Genomic DNA, 16,853 nt, shown 5'->3' with positions numbered 1-16,853 from the left:
ATCTAAATTCTTTTAATGTGTCATCAGTCCTTTTAGCCAGGCCCAGTGGAATATAAGAAACATTTTATATCAGTGGTGAAATGACTCACCTAACTTTTTCCTGTGATAGTTTATTACTTTTTAAAGGGCATTTTTGCATGGCAAGTACCCAGGGGTGCTGTGCAAAGTGTTTCATAACCACATAGGCACTGATCATCCAGACAGTCACTGGCCTTAGAAGTGGAGCAGAATTCTGAAGATCCCCTGCGGGGCAAGAACAGATGGTGGCGAGGTCTGAGGTGGTGGAGGGGGCAGGGAGAAGGCAGAAGGGAATGGAAGGAGCGGTCAGGACAGAGGCTGTTCGCTTACCAGTATGGAAATATTTACCTACCAACACCTGACATTTGCCCTGTGTGCATCCAATGGTCCTGTAATACCTAGTAATAGATGGAGGGGCTGGATCAGTGATGACAGTCACTTAAACCTTTTCTTTTTTTCTTATGATTTGTTTTTTAAATCCCAGATTGGGGAATTACTGAGTACCACCCATCCTGCCAACAAAGCCAGCTTAACCCTTTTCTGTCCCGAAGAAGGGGACTGGAAAAACTCCAATCTTGACAGACACAATCTCCAAGACTTCATCAATATTAAACTCAACTCAGCATCTATATTGCCAGAAATGGAAGGACTTTCTGAATTTACCGAATATCTCTCGGAATCTGTGGAAGTCCCGTCTCCCTTTGACATCCTAGAACCCCCCACATCAGGTGGATTTCTAAAGCTCTCCAAGCCCTGCTGTTACATTTTTCCAGGAGGGAGGGGCGACTCTGCACTGTTTGCAGTGAATGGATTCAATATGCTCATCAACGGAGGCTCAGAAAGAAAATCCTGCTTTTGGAAGCTCATCCGACACTTGGACCGAGTGGACTCCATCCTGCTCACCCACATTGGGGATGACAATTTGCCTGGAATAAACAGCATGCTCCAACGGAAAATCGCAGAGCTCGAGGAGGAACAGTCCCAGGGCTCCACCACCAATAGTGACTGGATGAAAAACCTCATCTCTCCCGACTTAGGAGTTGTATTTCTCAATGTACCTGAAAATCTGAAAAATCCAGAGCCAAACATCAAGATGAAGAGAAGCATAGAAGAAGCCTGCTTCACTCTCCAGTACCTAAACAAACTGTCCATGAAGCCAGAACCTCTGTTCAGAAGCATAGGCAATACCATCGATCCTGTCATTCTTTTCCAAAAAATGGGAGTTGGTAAACTGGAGATGTATGTGCTTAACCCAGTCAAGAGCAGCAAGGAGATGCAGTATTTCATGCAGCAGTGGACTGGCACCAACAAAGACAAGGCTGAACTAATCCTGCCTAATGGTCAAGAAATAGACATCCCAATTTCCTACTTAACATCAGTCTCATCTTTGATCGTGTGGCATCCAGCAAACCCTGCAGAAAAGATCATCCGAGTTCTCTTTCCTGGCAACAGTACCCAATACAATATCCTGGAAGGACTGGAAAAGCTCAAACATTTGGACTTCCTGAAACAGCCGCTGGCCACCCAGAAGGACCTCACGGGCCAGGTGGCCACCCCTGCCGTGAAACAAGTAAAACTGAAACAGAGGGCTGACAGCCGTGAGAGTTTGAAACCAGCCGCAAAACCACTCCCCAGCAAAACCGTGCGAAAGGAGTCAAAAGAAGAAACCCCTGAAGTCACAAAAGGGCTGGAAAAGGCACCCAAAGTTGAAAGCAAAGAAAAGGTGACGGTGAAAAAAGACAAACCTGTGAAAACCGAGACCAAACCTCCAGTGACAGAAAAGGAGACGCCCAGCAAAGAAGAGCTGCCCCCGGCCAAAGCTGAGGGCGCCGAGAAGCAGGGCACAGATGTCAAACCCAAAGTCGCCAAGGAGAAGACAGTGAAGAAGGAGACAAAGCCAAAAGCCGAAGAGAAGAAAGAGGAGAAGGAAAAGGAAAAGCCAAAGAAAGAAGTGGCTAAGAAGGAGGACAAAACACCTGTCAAGAAGGAGGAAAAACCAAAAAAGGAAGAGGTGAAAAAGGAAGTCAAAAAAGAAATCAAGAAAGAGGAGAAAAAAGAAATCAAAAAAGAGGTTAAGAAAGAAACCCCACTCAAGGAAGCCAAGAAGGAAGTGAAGAAGGAGGAAAAGAAGGAAATTAAAAAGGAGGAAAAGGAGCCCAAAAAAGAAATTAAGAAACTTCCTAAAGACACAAAGAAATCACCTACTCCAGTAGCTGAAGCAAAAAAACCGGCTGCATTAAAACCAAAAGTACCCAAGAAGGAAGAGCCTGTCAAGAAAGAGGCAGTGGCTGCTGGGAAGCCAAAGGAGAAGGGGAAGATTAAAGTGGTCAAGAAGGAAGGCAAGACTGCAGAGGCTGCGGCCGCAGCCCTTGGCACCGTGGCTGCCGCAGCAGCTGTGGCTGGGTTAGCAACCACCGGCCCCGCCAAAGAACTTGAGGCCGAGAGGTCCCTCATGTCCTCCCCCGAGGATCTGACCAAGGACTTTGAGGAGCTGAAGGCTGAAGAGGTCGACGTCGCGAAAGACATCAAGCCTCAGCTGGAGCTGATCGAAGATGAAGAGAAACTGAAGCAAACTGAGCCCGTCGAAGCCTATGTCATCCAGAAAGAGACTGAAGTCATCAAAGGCCCTGCCGAGTCCCCTGATGAGGGAATCACCACCACTGAAGGGGAGGGGGAGTGTGAGCAGACCCCCGAGGAGCTGGAGCCCGTTGAGAAGCAGGGGGTGGAGGACACCGAAAAATTTGAAGACGAGGGTGCAGGTTTCGAGGAGTCCTCTGAGACCGGAGATTATGAAGAGAAGGCAGAAACTGAAGAGGCGGAGGAACCGGAAGAGGACGCAGAGGACCACGTGTGTGTGAGCACCTCCAAGCACAGCCTGGCAGAGGAGGAGGAGAGTGCTAAGGCTGAGGCGGATGCGCACGTCAAGGAGAAGAGGGAGTCTGTGGCCAGTGGTGACGACCGAGCCGAAGAAGACATGGACGAGGCCCTGGAGAAGGGAGAGGCCGAGCAGTCTGAGGAGGAGGCGGAAGAGGAGGACAGAGCCGAGGACGCCAGGGAGGAAGACTATGAGCCCGAAAAGGCGGAAGCAGAAGACTACGTGAGGGCTGTGGTGGACAAGGCTGCCGAGGCCCAGTACGGGTTCCTCACCATGGCCCCCAAGCCTGTGGGAGCCCAGTCTCCCGTCCAAGAACCTGCCTCTTCCATTCACGACGAGACTTTACCTGGAGGCTCGGAGAGTGAGGCCACTGCCTCTGACGAGGAGAATCGGGAAGACCAGCCTGAAGAATTCACGGCCACCTCCGGCTACACCCAGTCTACCATTGAGATATCCAGCGAGCCCACCCCCATGGATGAGATGTCTACTCCCCGAGACGTGATGAGTGACGAGACCAACAATGAAGAGACCGAGTCCCCGTCTCAAGAATTTGTAAACATCACCAAATACGAGTCTTCACTGTATTCTCAGGAATATGCCAAACCTGCTGTGACATCTCTCAACGGACTTTCTGATGGGTCAAAAACAGATGCCACTGATGGGAGGGACTACAATGCTTCAGCCTCCACCATCTCACCACCTTCCTCCATGGAGGAAGACAAATTCAGCAGATCTGCTCTACGTGAGGCCTACTACTCTGAAGAGAAAGATGTGAGAGCTGGTGCCACGCTGGAGATCAAAGACACCGTCTCACCAGTTTTGGATGAAAAACTCAGTCCACCCAAGAGCCCATCCCTGAGTCCATCTCCGCCATCACCCATAGAAAAGACCCCCCTGGGTGAACGTAGCGTGAACTTTTCCCTGACACCCAATGAGATTAAAGTCTCAGCAGAAGCAGAAGTTGTCCCAGTGTCTCCTGAGGTGACCCAAGAAGTAGTGGAAGAACACTGTGCCAGTCCTGAGGATAAGACCCTGGAAGTGGTGTCTCCATCTCAGTCTGTGACTGGCAGTGCTGGCCACACACCATACTACCAATCTCCAACTGAAGAGAAATCTAGTCATCTTCCCACAGAGGTCATTGAAAAACCAGCAGCAGTCCCAGTGAGCTTTGAATTCAGTGATGCCAAAGATGAAAGTGAAAGGGCTTCCATAAGCCCCATGGATGAACCTGTGCCTGACTCAGAATCTCCTATTGAAAAAGTTTTGTCTCCATTACGGAGCCCTCCCCTAATTGGATCCGAGTCTGCATATGAAAGTTTCCTAAGTGCAGATGACAAGGCTCCTGGCAGAGGTACCGAAAGCCCCTTTGAAGGAAAGGATGAAAAAGAAGCCTCTCCAGACCAAATAAGTCCAGTTTCTGACATGACTTCCACTGGTCTTTTCCAAGACAAACAGGAAGGGAAAAGCACAGCTTTTATACCAATAAAGGAAGACTTTGGTCAAGAAAAGAAAACTGATGATGTTGAAGACATGAGTTCTCAAGCAGGACTGACCTTAGATGAAAGGAAGTTAGGAGGAGATGTTTCTCCTACACAAATAGATGTCAGTCAGTTTGGATCTCTTAAAGAAGACACTAAGATGTCCATTTCTGAAGGCACCGTCTCAGACAAGTCAGCTACCCCTGTCGATGAGGGGGTAGTTGAAGACACATACTCTCATATGGAGGGGGTGGCCTCCGTCTCCACAGCTTCTGTGGCTACCAGCTCATTCCCAGAGCCAACGACAGACGACGTGTCTCCCTCACTGCACGCTGAGGTTGGATCCCCACACTCCACTGAAGTAGATGACTCTCTCTCCGTGTCTGTTGTGCAAACGCCTACCACTTTCCAGGAAACAGAAATGTCTCCATCAAAAGAAGAATGCCCACGACCAATGTCAATTTCTCCACCAGACTTCTCCCCTAAAACAGCCAAGTCTCAGACTCCAGTTCAAGATCACAGATCAGAACAATCCTCAATGTCTATTGAATTTGGCCAGGAGTCCCCTGAGCACTCCCTTGCTATGGACTTCAGTCGTCAGTCTCCCGATCACCCTACAGTGGGTGCAGGCATGCTTCATATCACTGAAAACGGGCCCACTGAGGTGGACTACAGTCCTTCTGACATGCAGGACTCTAGTTTATCCCATAAGATCCCACCAACAGAGGAGCCGTCCTACACCCAAGATAATGATCTCTCTGAGCTCATCTCGGTGTCTCAGGTGGAGGCTTCCCCATCCACCTCTTCTGCTCACACTCCTTCTCAGATAGCATCTCCTCTCCAAGAAGATACTCTGTCTGATGCTGTTCCTCCCAGAGACATATCCTTATATGCCTCACTCACCTCTGAAAAAGTGCAAAGTCTGGATGCTGAGAAGCTCTCTCCTAAATCTGATATCTCTCCACTCACCCCAAGAGAATCCTCTCCTTTGTATTCCCCTAGTCTTTCAGATTCTACCTCTGCAGTCAAAGACAGCACAGCAGCGTGCCACACTGCCTCTCCCCCACCGATGGATGCAGCGTCCGCAGAGCCCTATGGCTTCCGTGCCTCCATGTTATTTGATACGATGCCGCACCATCTAGCCTTGAATAGAGATTTGACCACACCTGGCATGGAGGAGGATACTGGAGGAAAGACACCTGGAGACTTCAGCTACGCCTATGAGAAGCCTGAGACAACGACCAGGTCCCCAGATGAAGAAGGTTACGACTATGAGGCTTATGAGAAAACCACCCGGACCCCAGATGTGAGTGGCTATTACTATGAGAAGACTGAGAGCGTCACCAAATCCCCATGTGACAGCAGCTACTCCTATGAGACGATGGAGAAGACCAGCAAGAGTCCTGAAGATGGTGGCTATGCCTATGAGATTACTGAAAAGACCACCCGGAGCCCGGAAGAGTCTGGGTACGCGTATGAGATAAGTGAGAAGACCATAAGGACCCCTGAAGTGAGTGCCTACAGCTACGAAAAGGCTGAGCGGTCTCGAAGGCTCCTGGATGACATCAGCAATGGCTATGACGATTCTGAAGAGGGCGGCCACACACTTGGGGATTCCAGCTACTCTTATGAGACCACTGAGAAAACTGCCGGTTTCCCTGAGTCTGAAAGTTACTCCTACGAGACATCAACAACAACCACTCGGTCCCCAGATGCCTCCGCATACTGTTATGAGACCCCAGAGAAAATCACTCGAGCCCCCCAGGTATCTTCATATGCCTATGAGACTTCAGACCAGTGCTACACGGCAGAAAAGAAGTCCCCCTCCGAGGCTCGCCAGGATGTGGACTTATGCCTTGTGTCCTCCTGCGAATACAAGCATCCCAAGACGGAGCTCTCACCCTCCTTCATTAATCCCAATCCTCTCGAGTGGTTTGCCAGTGAAGAGCCAACTGAAGAATCGGAAAAGCCCCTCACCCAGTCAGGAGGAGCCCCGCCGCCCCCTGGAGGGAAGCCCCAGGGCCGACAATGTGATGAAACCCCTCCCACCTCAGTCAGCGAGTCCGCCCCGTCCCAGACTGACTCTGATGTCCCTCCAGAAACTGAAGAGTGCCCCTCCATCACAGCTGATGCCAACATTGACTCTGAAGATGAGTCGGAAACCATCCCCACAGATAAAACCGTCACCTACAAACACATGGATCCACCTCCGGCCCCCATGCAGGACCGTAGCCCTTCTCCACGCCACCCTGATGTGTCCATGATGGACCCGGAGGCCTTGGCCATCGAGCAGAACCTGGGCAAAGCTCTGAAGAAAGACCTGAAAGAGAAGACCAAGACCAAAAAGCCTGGTACCAAGACCAAGTCGTCCTCACCTGTCAAGAAGGGTGATGGGAAGTCCAAGCCCTCTGCGGCTTCACCCAAGCCAGGGGCCTTGAAGGAATCCTCGGATAAGGTGTCCAAAGTGGCTTCTCCTAAGAAGAAAGAATCTGTGGAAAAAGCAACCAAAACTACCACCACTCCTGAGGTCAAAGCTGCACGTGGGGAAGAGAAAGACAAGGAGACCAAGAATGCCGCCAATGCCTCCACATCCAAATCGGTGAAGACGGCAACTGCAGGTAGGTGGGAGGTGCTGGCATCCTGGAACAGGACACTGCAATTCTACTTTTAGCTACAGCCTCTGCCTTTCCCCCTGACTTTGTACTGGGGAGGTGAGAGAGCACAGCTTAGTGCCCTTCCTTCCTTTCACCATTTTCTTTTGCCACAAGGTAGGGAGCCCCACCCAGTGTAGCCCATAGGCCTTGCAGGGAGCTCAGCATATAGCCCAGGGCAGCTCTGATTTCCCAGATGCGGCCCCTGGGTTTGCTCCCTTTTGCAAAACTGCAGCCTTGTCCGAATCTTCAGAACCAAAGATGTGTGTTTCAGGCTCCTCGGGAAGATTCTGTTGACACTGGCTTCAACCATGCTGGCCCCAGAATCAAGCTGAGGTGCCATGAGCCAGGAGCTCCCGCAGGCCTAGGGAGAACTAGAGTTCCAAGGCAAGCCTGGAATAAACATCATAGGTCCAAGGTTTAGGTTCCATTTTTAAAAGTAAAAATATTTTAATTAAAATGATAACATTTTTTAAATTAAAAAAATCACCTGGCTGGAGATGCATCTTCATTCAAGGCAGTGCTCTGGTTAATCAACCAGTGAGGTCAGCTGACCACTGGGTACCCAGTACAGATTGAGAAAAGAGCATCCAAGACTCTACTTATTCCATTCTGACCACACTGCCTCACTAATACAGACTCAACATCTTGTTTTAGGTCGAAATTCAGCTTGGCAAGAGCAAGCATCCCTGACTTCATGTTCTTAAGACTTATCAAGTTCTCGGCAGTGATCTGGGTTTTTGATGAATCTGGGTTTCTGATGATCCAGCTTCATTTTGTTGCTTCAAAACAATCACAGGGATTTGAATTCATATATTTTATTTGCTTTACATAGTTACTTGAAGGTTTTAGATCACAGTTCACAAACATGTAAAGCAAAAAATAAGCAACACTTTCTTGATTTATTATGGAAAAATTCAGTATTTAGTACTTTAGGAAGTACTAGTTACAGGTACAAGTTTTTACTTTTAGGCAACGTGAAGCAGCAATTTCAAGACTCATATCAGATTTCCTCTTTTTATTTGCACATAGAAAACAAACTGAATTTGTTCATGCTTAGAATTTGTATAGAGCCACCAGATAATAAATCTTGATCTAAAGGACTTAACAGTGACCATGCACTTAGGAGAAAACATGAAATCAATTCAAACAGATAAAAACCCAACTGAAATTTGCTGCCAAACTCATGAAACTTACACTATAGCCCACACAATTGATTTTATCACTTTTTTTTTTTTTGGTCATTTAAAGATAATTTTGAGGGAAAGTGAGTTAATTTGAATTTACATTGAGGATGCTTTCCCAACAGATTTTTTTAAAAGACAAAACTGCACTATTAATTAATTTTAAAGCAAACCTGGGTCAACTTCCAGTGGTTCTATCAGTTTGGGCTTCTATGAGCAATGTTCATTTGGTGTCAACGGGAGTGATTCAAGGTGCAAGTGGAAACTGCAGGCATTTAAAAATATTAGATGAACTGTAACTCACAAACCTCTGCTACAAGTCAGAATTCTTTGGGAGATTTACACATGAATATGTTTAGGACTTTTAGCTTAGGTTCATTATAATGGCTGGTTAATCTATTCATGAAATGATTCAGTTTATCCAAATACCAGTTTGGCTGATTCTTACTACCCCCTGCCCTCCAAAATAAAAATAAACCAGTTCATAGCTGATTTTGACTGTGGGATGGCAGTCTCTATACATCCCATGGAGAAAGGCAAGAGAATTAAATTTAGGGGATCTTGCTAGTATTTTAAGTGGTTTCACAGCAGTGGTCTCAAACCAGATACACATTAGCATTGGCTGGGATGCTTTTAAAAAGTGATGGTACCCTGGTCAGTGAAGCCTTACCATAGCCATTGAAGCCAGGGCATCTGTATTAAGCATGCTAAGTGATTCTAATCATGTGGCCAGGAGGAAGAACCACTGCCTTACAATGCTAGTTCTGTTAATGTTTCAACCTTCTGATTAGAACAAATCAGAAAGCCAATTCTAGAAACAAGGTAGCCAGAAACTGAGATTAATCTGAACCTTCATTTTGCCCAGGCTTTCTGACTTGGGGGGAATTTTGGCTGTGACATACCTACCCCTTACCTCAGTCCGGTATGTTCTGATTGGCTAGAGAAAGCAGAGTCTTTCTGAACCTTCCTGTTGCTAAAGTTTGGTATCTAGTCTTGTCTAAGGAGAGACGTCTACCATTTAGAGGACTGTCCTAAGGAGAGAATACAGTGTTTTCATCAGTTTATGCATGAGGCTGAGGTGCTGAGGGTCTTGGAGATCATATGACATTAAGATCTGACTACTGGCTAGATCAAATGTGAGGGGATAATATTCAGCTGTGGGCCAAACTGCTTTTAAATGAAATCCTAACATGAATTACTAAGATGGCTTAACTATGCTTTACCAAATGCAGATGCTTTCCTTTGTCCTTTAAAATCTATTTCTTAGATCACATTTCAAATTAAAAGACACACTAGCAGCTCTTTTAGGAGTGTTAGCGTCTAGTTCTATCTTTGGGGAAAGCCTTGGCAACTCTTCTTAATTGCTAATGTGTTTAAGGGAAACGCCCCATTCTTCATTTCTCCTGAGATGGTCAACAGTCAAGTGATGCTGTCTCAGACTGCCAGTGTCAAATGCCCTCTGTGAGAGAGGGGAGTGCCCACACCCACTCCCATGTCCCAGAGCGCCTTCTGGGGAATAAGTAGGGAAGGTCTGCTGGACAGATGAGTCTCTTTGCATTTTTGTCACCCTGGCCTTCTCTTTGTTTTTATTTGTTTACAAAGGGCCAGGAACCACCAAGACGTCCAAGCCCTCAGCTGTGCCCCCAGGCCCCCCTGTGTACCTGGACCTATGCTATATTCCCAACCATAGCAATAGTAAGAATGTCGACGTTGAATTTTTCAAGAGAGTGAGATCGTCCTACTACGTGGTGAGTGGGAACGACCCTGCTGCTGAGGAGCCCAGCCGGGCTGTCTTGGATGCCTTGCTGGAAGGGAAAGCCCAGTGGGGCAGCAACATGCAGGTAAGAGTTCCAGGACGGTGTTTGCACAACACGTGGAGCTGTGTCCAGAGGCAGCAGGAAGGGATCGTGTTTAATGAGGCACCACCGTGGATCCCCATGAGGTGCCCACAGGGCCTGCTGCACTTGGACAAAGTGGATTTCACACACACAAGCTGGTCTAAAAGCATTCGCGCCACCAGCCACCATGGACTTGGAGGAAGGCCACTTTACCACCCTAAAGTATAATCTGCAGAGTGGGCCCAAGATTACACACCGTTCATATACCAAGAAAATTAACCAGTGTAACCAAGTGTCATATTTCCATGTAAGATGGATAAAGATTAGCCTTTACTTGTCTTTCCCAAGTAGACAAAAGCTAGAGATATGGCCATTTAGAAAATCAGCTGTCCACATGAGATTCTGCAGGAGCACTGCTGAAAATGGTCCTCAGCAGGACACTCCCAACACCCAAACATCGTAATGAGCCACAAACCACTCATTATTTCAGTTATGGATTTTATCTAAGTTTTACTTACGGTTTTGTATAGTGATCTAGTAAACTGTATTTGCATAACGTTAAATAGAAATCCTGGTTATTTCATTATATGAAATCTAATGCACTCAGTGGCCTCTTACTGAATACTAGGTAGAATTTAAGCTAGTAATCACTTACCCACCCCACTCCTCTGTCCCCAAACACACACACAAAGACATAAATCTTTGCTCTCATGATGAAATGTTAGTTAACATGCAATTAGAAGGTTTTCGGCTGCATTAATAACTAAAGCCCCTTTGTTTTAAATATGCAATATCTTTAATGTAAAACATCAGTTGTGTTAAAGAAAATACAAGAAATTCCACCTTAACTGAAGAACTTCTCATAATGCTAAAGAATTGAAAACTGATATAGATGAACTAACTGGCTAGTCATGACTTGCTTTTGGTTCTAGTCTTCAACTGCCCCAGAAAAACTAATTTTTTAGCAGCTTTATTCTGGTTCCTAGAAAATGTAAGTTGGAAAGCCCTATGGATTTTCTAAGGACAATAGAATATTTTTCTCTTTCCCTTTCTTTTTCTAATGGTCTAATTAATACCTTATTGCTGTTCTATTTTTCCCCACCCCATTTCTGGTTCTGCTCTTCAGCAGCTGTTTTCTCTCTCCCTGCAGGTGACCCTGATCCCGACTCATGACTCAGAAGTGATGAGGGAATGGTACCAGGAGACCCATGAGAAACAGCAGGACCTCAACATCATGGTTTTAGCAAGCAGCAGCACAGTGGTTATGCAAGATGAATCCTTCCCTGCATGCAAGATCGAACTGTAACAACCAAGGTCAGCCGCACCACAGGATTTGAACTTTGTTTCCAGAAATTCTTCGATTTGAAACCACCTTTTCTAAAAAAAAAGTCAATTCATCTAAATAAGTCGCTGAACTGTTACCTGCCAAACACTATACTGTGTCATGGTGATACAAGTCACTAATATTTCTCAGTTTTTGCTGATTGCTAAGGGAAGTAGCAGTCTTCCCACACTAGGGTTCAAGTTACTGCAAAATTACCTACCCCAGTTCATCTCTGCTGAACATTTGGAAACCATGCACTAGCAAACCCAACTGACTTCTGCTAAGGTAGAGGCATTTGTCTTAGAGAGAAAGAGAGAGAGAGAGAGTGCGCGTGCACAAGAGAGGGAACACAGGACAGAGAGAGAGAGAGAGAGAGAGAATGAGAAGGAAAAAAGAATGCAAGAGAAGGAGATGTAATGGTAAAGAGTGCTGGTGAGATACCAGAGAGAAAGAGAGCGGGGTGGGGCAGGGAGGAGAAAATAACCAACAGTCACGTCTGCATTTTCTGTCTATTCTGTTGTCTGCAAAGTTTGTAACTTGTGTCAGTCTGAGTCATCAAAAAGGGTCTTAATTTCCTAAAACAAGTTGGCTGGAAGAAAACAGAAAAGAACAACACTTGTTATGAGGGCATGTGAGATTTTTCACGCCTTAATTAAGCTCCTTCAGTTTGAAGGCTGCACACTGACATAGTGTAGGGAGTGTAGACTGGACATACAAGTGGTTTGAACCCCATTCAGAACTCTCAGACTCTTCAAACACACAAGTAGATTGATCTAAGGCATGTTCCCAGCATCTGTGCACACAGCTAGTCCACTCTGAGTCAATTAACCTGCATGCGGAGACACCCAAGTCCACCCCAATTAACAAGCAAATACCAAAGCAGTTGGGAGTACATAGGTAGACAATTTGCCTTAGGAAGTGACTTGAATGTACAAAGATACTTGATGCACTTATTTTTTAATGTGAGACAGCAAGTTTATAAAACATCCGTGTAGGATTATAGATACTCCAGTTACAGGAGCATGTGTGTGCATGTGGGAGGGGTACTTGGAGCTTACCTGATTGGTGCAACAGTCTGATGCTGAGCATTGTGTTGAATACCACCTCAGGCCCCTCAGCCAAACAAGTTGAGCCTGTCTTAGCTTCTTTACTACTGCAAGTTCAAGACTAAAATGGCTTCTATGATCAGAACTGGGAAAACAATGAATCTTAATGGTGGAAGAGGTTCTCAGCAAGTGTACAGTATTTAGCTTCCTTTGTCTTACAGTGGCTTTTTTTTTTTTTTTTAAATTTTCCATTAATTTCAGCATAATTATGGGAACAAGTGTACAGAAGAATTTTTTTTTTTAAGATATGTGGGAACTTTTCATAGATGAACTTTTTAACAGATGTTTTCATTTACAGGAAAATGCACAGAAAATTTTCAAGTGACAGTCCTTTTTTTTTTTTAAGTGTTTTGTAAGACAAAAAAATGAGTAGTGTTTTTTGAAGTTCTGGTGAAAACTGAAGTCTGATATTGCAGTAATATTTATTAAAAGTCCATCCTACCAGGAATAGTAATACCTCCCACCCCTTGAGTCCCATAACAAAAATCTGGGTATGTGCTATTTGAGAGTGGGGGAGAATGGCTAAACTTTTCTAGGCCTTTACAAGTACATCACCCAGTGGTATCCTGCATACTTCTTTCAAGATCTTCAACCATGAGGTAAAAGAACCAAGACAAGTTCAAAGGATCCTAGCAAAAATTTGCTTTGGGATTTTCTTTTCTGGGAAAAAAAAATTCATTGAAAGCAAATGAATTTCCAGCTCCTATGGTTTATTATGTAGAGTTCAGAGATCATGTTCATCATTGTTATCACTGAACTGTGAACCTGGGAAGCCAGTTCATGATTAAAACTGACGTCAAGTTTCAAGTTGCAGATCAGCGCACCCAGTGTTCAGATGTGGCAAACTTTTTGGTGACAGCTGTTCTGGGCTCTGTCGCCTTGTGTCTCCTGCAGACTCTTAAGACCTACGGAGTAGTCAACAATCACCTCGTTTTATTTCCTATGTAGTTATTTATTTCAGAATTAACATTTTAGTTTATTTTTGTCTGATAAGTGTGTGTTTTGCACTGCTAACTACTATGAGGGTTTAAACAATGCTTCTTCTGGGTCCCTTCACTGAGGACCTAATGCAGTCTACTTAATGCTGTGAATTACATTTTTCAAATGTTTAATTTTTTAAAAAAATTAATCTATTTTTTTTAGGCTTCTCTAGAAATGCAGCTTTTATTTATTACCCTGTTTCTTGGAAGTCCTTAAGAACAATGCATTAAGGGTACAAAAAGTGAACACATGATAGGAAACTCATTGACAAAAATGGATTTCAATGAGTATAAACTCATCTACTTCAAAGGTGTTTTAAGAGCCAACCTACGATACTCAAGATAATTCTTAATAACTAGTTGTTAAGTTGGTTCACAGAATTCATTGGAAGAGAAAGAGACTTCCAGCCTTCTTGCCAAATTCAGACCTCTGGTTGATTTTTCTTTGATAGAAGATGGAATTGTTTTCCAATTTCCCACATTAATTTACCATGTACATAATTTTGCTTTAAGAAAAAAACCAAACATTTTAGGAGAATTATAGCCAGTCTTCAAATATAACCATTCTATCCCACTCTTTTTCTTTCTTTCTTTTTTTGCTTTGGAATTTAGTGGAAAAAATACACAAAAGCTGTCACTGATCAGCTGGCTCTTTAAATAGATAAGTACCTTTCTCCATCCATTATTCTCAGTGATGACCACAGAGCCCAAATATCACAGGAAAACCAATATTTACATTATAGGTTGCTCCTGTCCTTCCAGACACCTTTCCTACCTGTGTGACTAACCTAATTTTGCTAGTTCCATAAATACACAATTAGTTTAGAAACAGCCATCACAATGTACCATGTACATTCATGGTGAGAGCTAAAGATTGACACAGACTTGTAGGAGCTTTATTCATACTGATTATGTAATCCAATTGTATAGATTGAATATTTGAGTGGAAGGAATTTACATTCTGTTTAAATGATGGGATTCCATCGAGATATAGCACTCATGATCATGACCTTTTTGGTAGTATTCTTAAAATTCTACAGAGACTAAATGTTAGAGATGATCCTCCATTTTCAATTTTAACTAATTCTATCCCATTTCTCAAAACCCAATCCTTGTGCATGCTTTTCTCAGTCTTGTGGTGGGACTGGATACAATGACTGACCTTCCCCTTCACCCCTCCCCCAACCCTTATATGCCATTTCCCATGGAGTTCAAAAAAAAATTTTTTTTAACCTTACATATCATAGTGAATGGTTTCCCCAGTGTATATGAATGTTTTAAGTGTCTCCAATAGCTTACACAGTTTAGGAGCTTTCCAATACTCATTTAATAAGGTTTAATCATTTGCTAATGGAAATTTTACCACTTCCCATTTTCCCTGTTACCAAATTTCAGCTCTCAGGAGCTGTTCTGCAATTCTGAAATTGCTTTTCTTGCCTCTTTAGTCACCTGTCACAGGAGGTTCTTGCTCAGTAATGATATGGTGAGTTAGATTAATAACTTTTTTTTGCACTTCAGATTTAGAAGAAACGATCCTGTTTCCATTTGAAAGGAACTGTAAAGCTTTTTTATCATTTAACCAACTGAACAACACACCAAAAGCAGCCTAGGGATGAGCACTTCTTTGAAGGCGATTAGGTTATTCACCTGGTATTAAAACTATTTACTATGGAAAAAAAAAAATCTGTGACTTTATTCATTTTAAAAGGCAGCATCAAAAACTGAAAAGGAAGGGAAAAATAAACAGCTTCTCTGTACTCATTTGGCGCTCCCCCCAAAAAAGGAGCCATTGAGATGGGGCCTTAAGACCAGGCTGCCCAGCAGAAGGCCCTACGGCCCTTCCCCCGGGAGGGTGGGGCCTGGGCCCTGCCGAGAAGCACCTCCCACTCCTCTCTCTCGTCCTGAATGGTGTTTGTGTCGGTCCGCAGCTGTGTATGGTATTACGTCTTATAATCCTGCATCACTTCTATCCTATCCAGTCATATCTAATGTAGAAAATTAGTTTCCAGTGAAAGTAATACGTAGTGCTTTTATGATATTTGTGTGCAATATCCCCTCTTCCATTGAGGATATTTGATGTAAAAGAAAAAAGAATCAGTTCCACAATAAAAATACAAAAGTGGGTGTGTGTGCTGTGCTGTCTTTGGTTGTGTATTGCTGTTGGGCGCGTCAGAGAGTTGGGATCTGCTGCCCACAGAGGTGTGCGTTTGTCGGGGGTTCTTTTACGAGGGTGATTATATTCTTTGCAGAGTGGGTTCCCTGGTTTTTGGTAAACTTCTGAGAGGGCCCTGCCACTATTTTTACAACTGCTGTTGCTAAGTCACTTCAGTCGTGTCCAACTCTGACCCCATAGTCAGCAGCCCACCAGGCTCCCCTGTCCCTGGGATTCTCCAGGCAAGAACACTGGAGTGGGTTGCCATTTCCTTCTCCAGTGCGTGAAAGTGAAAAGTGAGTGAAGTCACTCAGTCGTGTCTGACTCTTATCGACCCCATGAACTACAGCCCACCAGGCTCCTCCGTCCATGGGATTTTCCAGGCAAGAGTACTAAAGTGGGGTGCCACTGCCTTCTCCAACAACTGCTGTTATCTTTTATAGCTAAGCCCGAGAGGACCTTGGGGACAGAAACTGGAAGATCAGAGAGAGTTAAAATTATTGCTCACAAAGAAAAAGTAAATAGAGCAGTGTAGCTGAAGGAGGATATTGAGAGGGTTTCCTACTAAATTATAATATAAACCCCCAAACCAAGTTCTTATTCCTAGGTTTGCCATACCTGGCTGTGTGACCTCAGTCACTTAATCCGTCCTGAATTTCTTTCTTTACCTGTAAAAAATGAGAAGATTTGACAAGATGGTCAAACTGGATGATTCCTCCAAGGGCTGACTTTCTGGAGCTCTACAAAGCCATCACACTGTCATTATATCTTCGCTTGTTGTTCAGTTACAGAATAAACCCTGTATAACATAATATGCTGTGAATTAGGTTCACACCTTGGAACTAGAAATTGTTTAGGAAACGTGATGATAAATAATAATAAAAAGGAAGGACTCCCTTTAATCATTCAGTGATTATTATACCTTTACTCCATACCCAGCGGTGGGAAGAATGTGGGGTTTGTTTAAAGGTGAGCAAAACGTAAAGTCCTTCCCTAACTGGTCTCAGTGACAGGGACTCCCCAAATCCAAGGATGAGTGTAGGTGACTGTAGGAAAACCAGCAGACGTGAGGCTAAACTGAGGCCAGGTGCACGTGTATCAGTGTTTTAGACAAAGCAAATTCCAGGCCCAACTGCTCAGAGGAAGGCTCAGGGCATGTTGGGAAGCACAGACTGCCCAGAATGGCAGGATGCAGGATGGGAGGCCCCAACACCTCAACTCCCTCCACAGAAGACATGCCCACAGAG

The 16,853-nt window shown here is 44.6% G+C and overlaps 1 protein-coding gene across 2 annotated transcripts in view; it reads left to right on the top strand.

Moving 5' to 3' along the window:
• The window catches only part of MAP1B (microtubule associated protein 1B), a 93,212-nt gene extending 77,636 nt beyond the window's left edge, over positions 1-15,576 (top strand). For both annotated transcript variants that reach the window (XM_019982861.2, XM_019982862.2), the window contains 3 exons: positions 503-6,989; positions 9,809-10,047; positions 11,195-15,576. In XM_019982861.2, coding sequence (XP_019838420.2) covers positions 503-6,989; positions 9,809-10,047; positions 11,195-11,350 — 6,882 coding nt within the window. In that variant the 3' untranslated portion in view covers positions 11,351-15,576. The remainder of the gene's footprint in view (positions 1-502; positions 6,990-9,808; positions 10,048-11,194) is intronic.
• The last annotated feature ends 1,277 nt before the right edge of the window (positions 15,577-16,853 follow it).

This window comes from Bos indicus, chromosome 20, assembly GCF_029378745.1.
Source record: "Bos indicus isolate NIAB-ARS_2022 breed Sahiwal x Tharparkar chromosome 20, NIAB-ARS_B.indTharparkar_mat_pri_1.0, whole genome shotgun sequence".
NCBI lineage: Eukaryota > Metazoa > Chordata > Mammalia > Artiodactyla > Bovidae > Bos > Bos indicus.
Note: the sequence above shows the minus strand (reverse complement) of the source record. Positions and strands in the feature narration are given on the sequence as shown.